The sequence below is a fragment of the Buceros rhinoceros genome, unplaced genomic scaffold (genome assembly GCF_000710305.1).
Source record: "Buceros rhinoceros silvestris isolate BGI_N320 unplaced genomic scaffold, ASM71030v1 scaffold43905, whole genome shotgun sequence".
Taxonomy (NCBI): domain Eukaryota; kingdom Metazoa; phylum Chordata; class Aves; order Bucerotiformes; family Bucerotidae; genus Buceros; species Buceros rhinoceros.
The window spans coordinates 1-281 of record NW_010413047.1 but is presented as its reverse complement, the minus strand read 5'-3'; the positions used below and the strand labels follow the sequence as shown (position 1 = coordinate 281).

The 281-nt window shown below is 63.7% G+C and overlaps 1 protein-coding gene across 1 annotated transcript in view; it reads right to left on the bottom strand.

Moving 5' to 3' along the window:
• NDUFB8 (NADH dehydrogenase (ubiquinone) 1 beta subcomplex, 8, 19kDa) overlaps nucleotides 1-278 on the bottom strand; it is a gene marked incomplete at its 5' end in the record, with an annotated part of 3,546 nt that extends 3,268 nt beyond the window's left edge. Inside the window, one exon of the mRNA XM_010136573.1 lies at nucleotides 163-278. Coding sequence (XP_010134875.1) covers nucleotides 163-278 — 116 coding nt within the window. The remainder of the gene's footprint in view (nucleotides 1-162) is intronic.
• Nucleotides 279-281: the final 3 nt, after the last annotated feature.

Below are 281 nucleotides of genomic sequence, written 5' to 3'. Positions count from 1 at the left end.
TTTTAAAACGCGGGGGGGGGCCTTCAAAGCTCTAAGCTCACAGCACAGCATCTCCAGGCACTGAACGGAGACCACGGGCCTACAGCACCTCCCCACAAAGAGGGGGGGTGCCGGCCTTGGCCTGCTCCCCAGCTGAACGGGCACGGAACCCCCCCAGCTCACCCAAAGCCGTCGTCGGGGTAGGTCTGGTAGTCTTCCACTCGCATGTTGTACTTCTTCGCGGCAGCTGCACGCTCCTCCGGTGTCCGGCGGTACGGTCCGGGCAGCAGGTCCTTGGACAA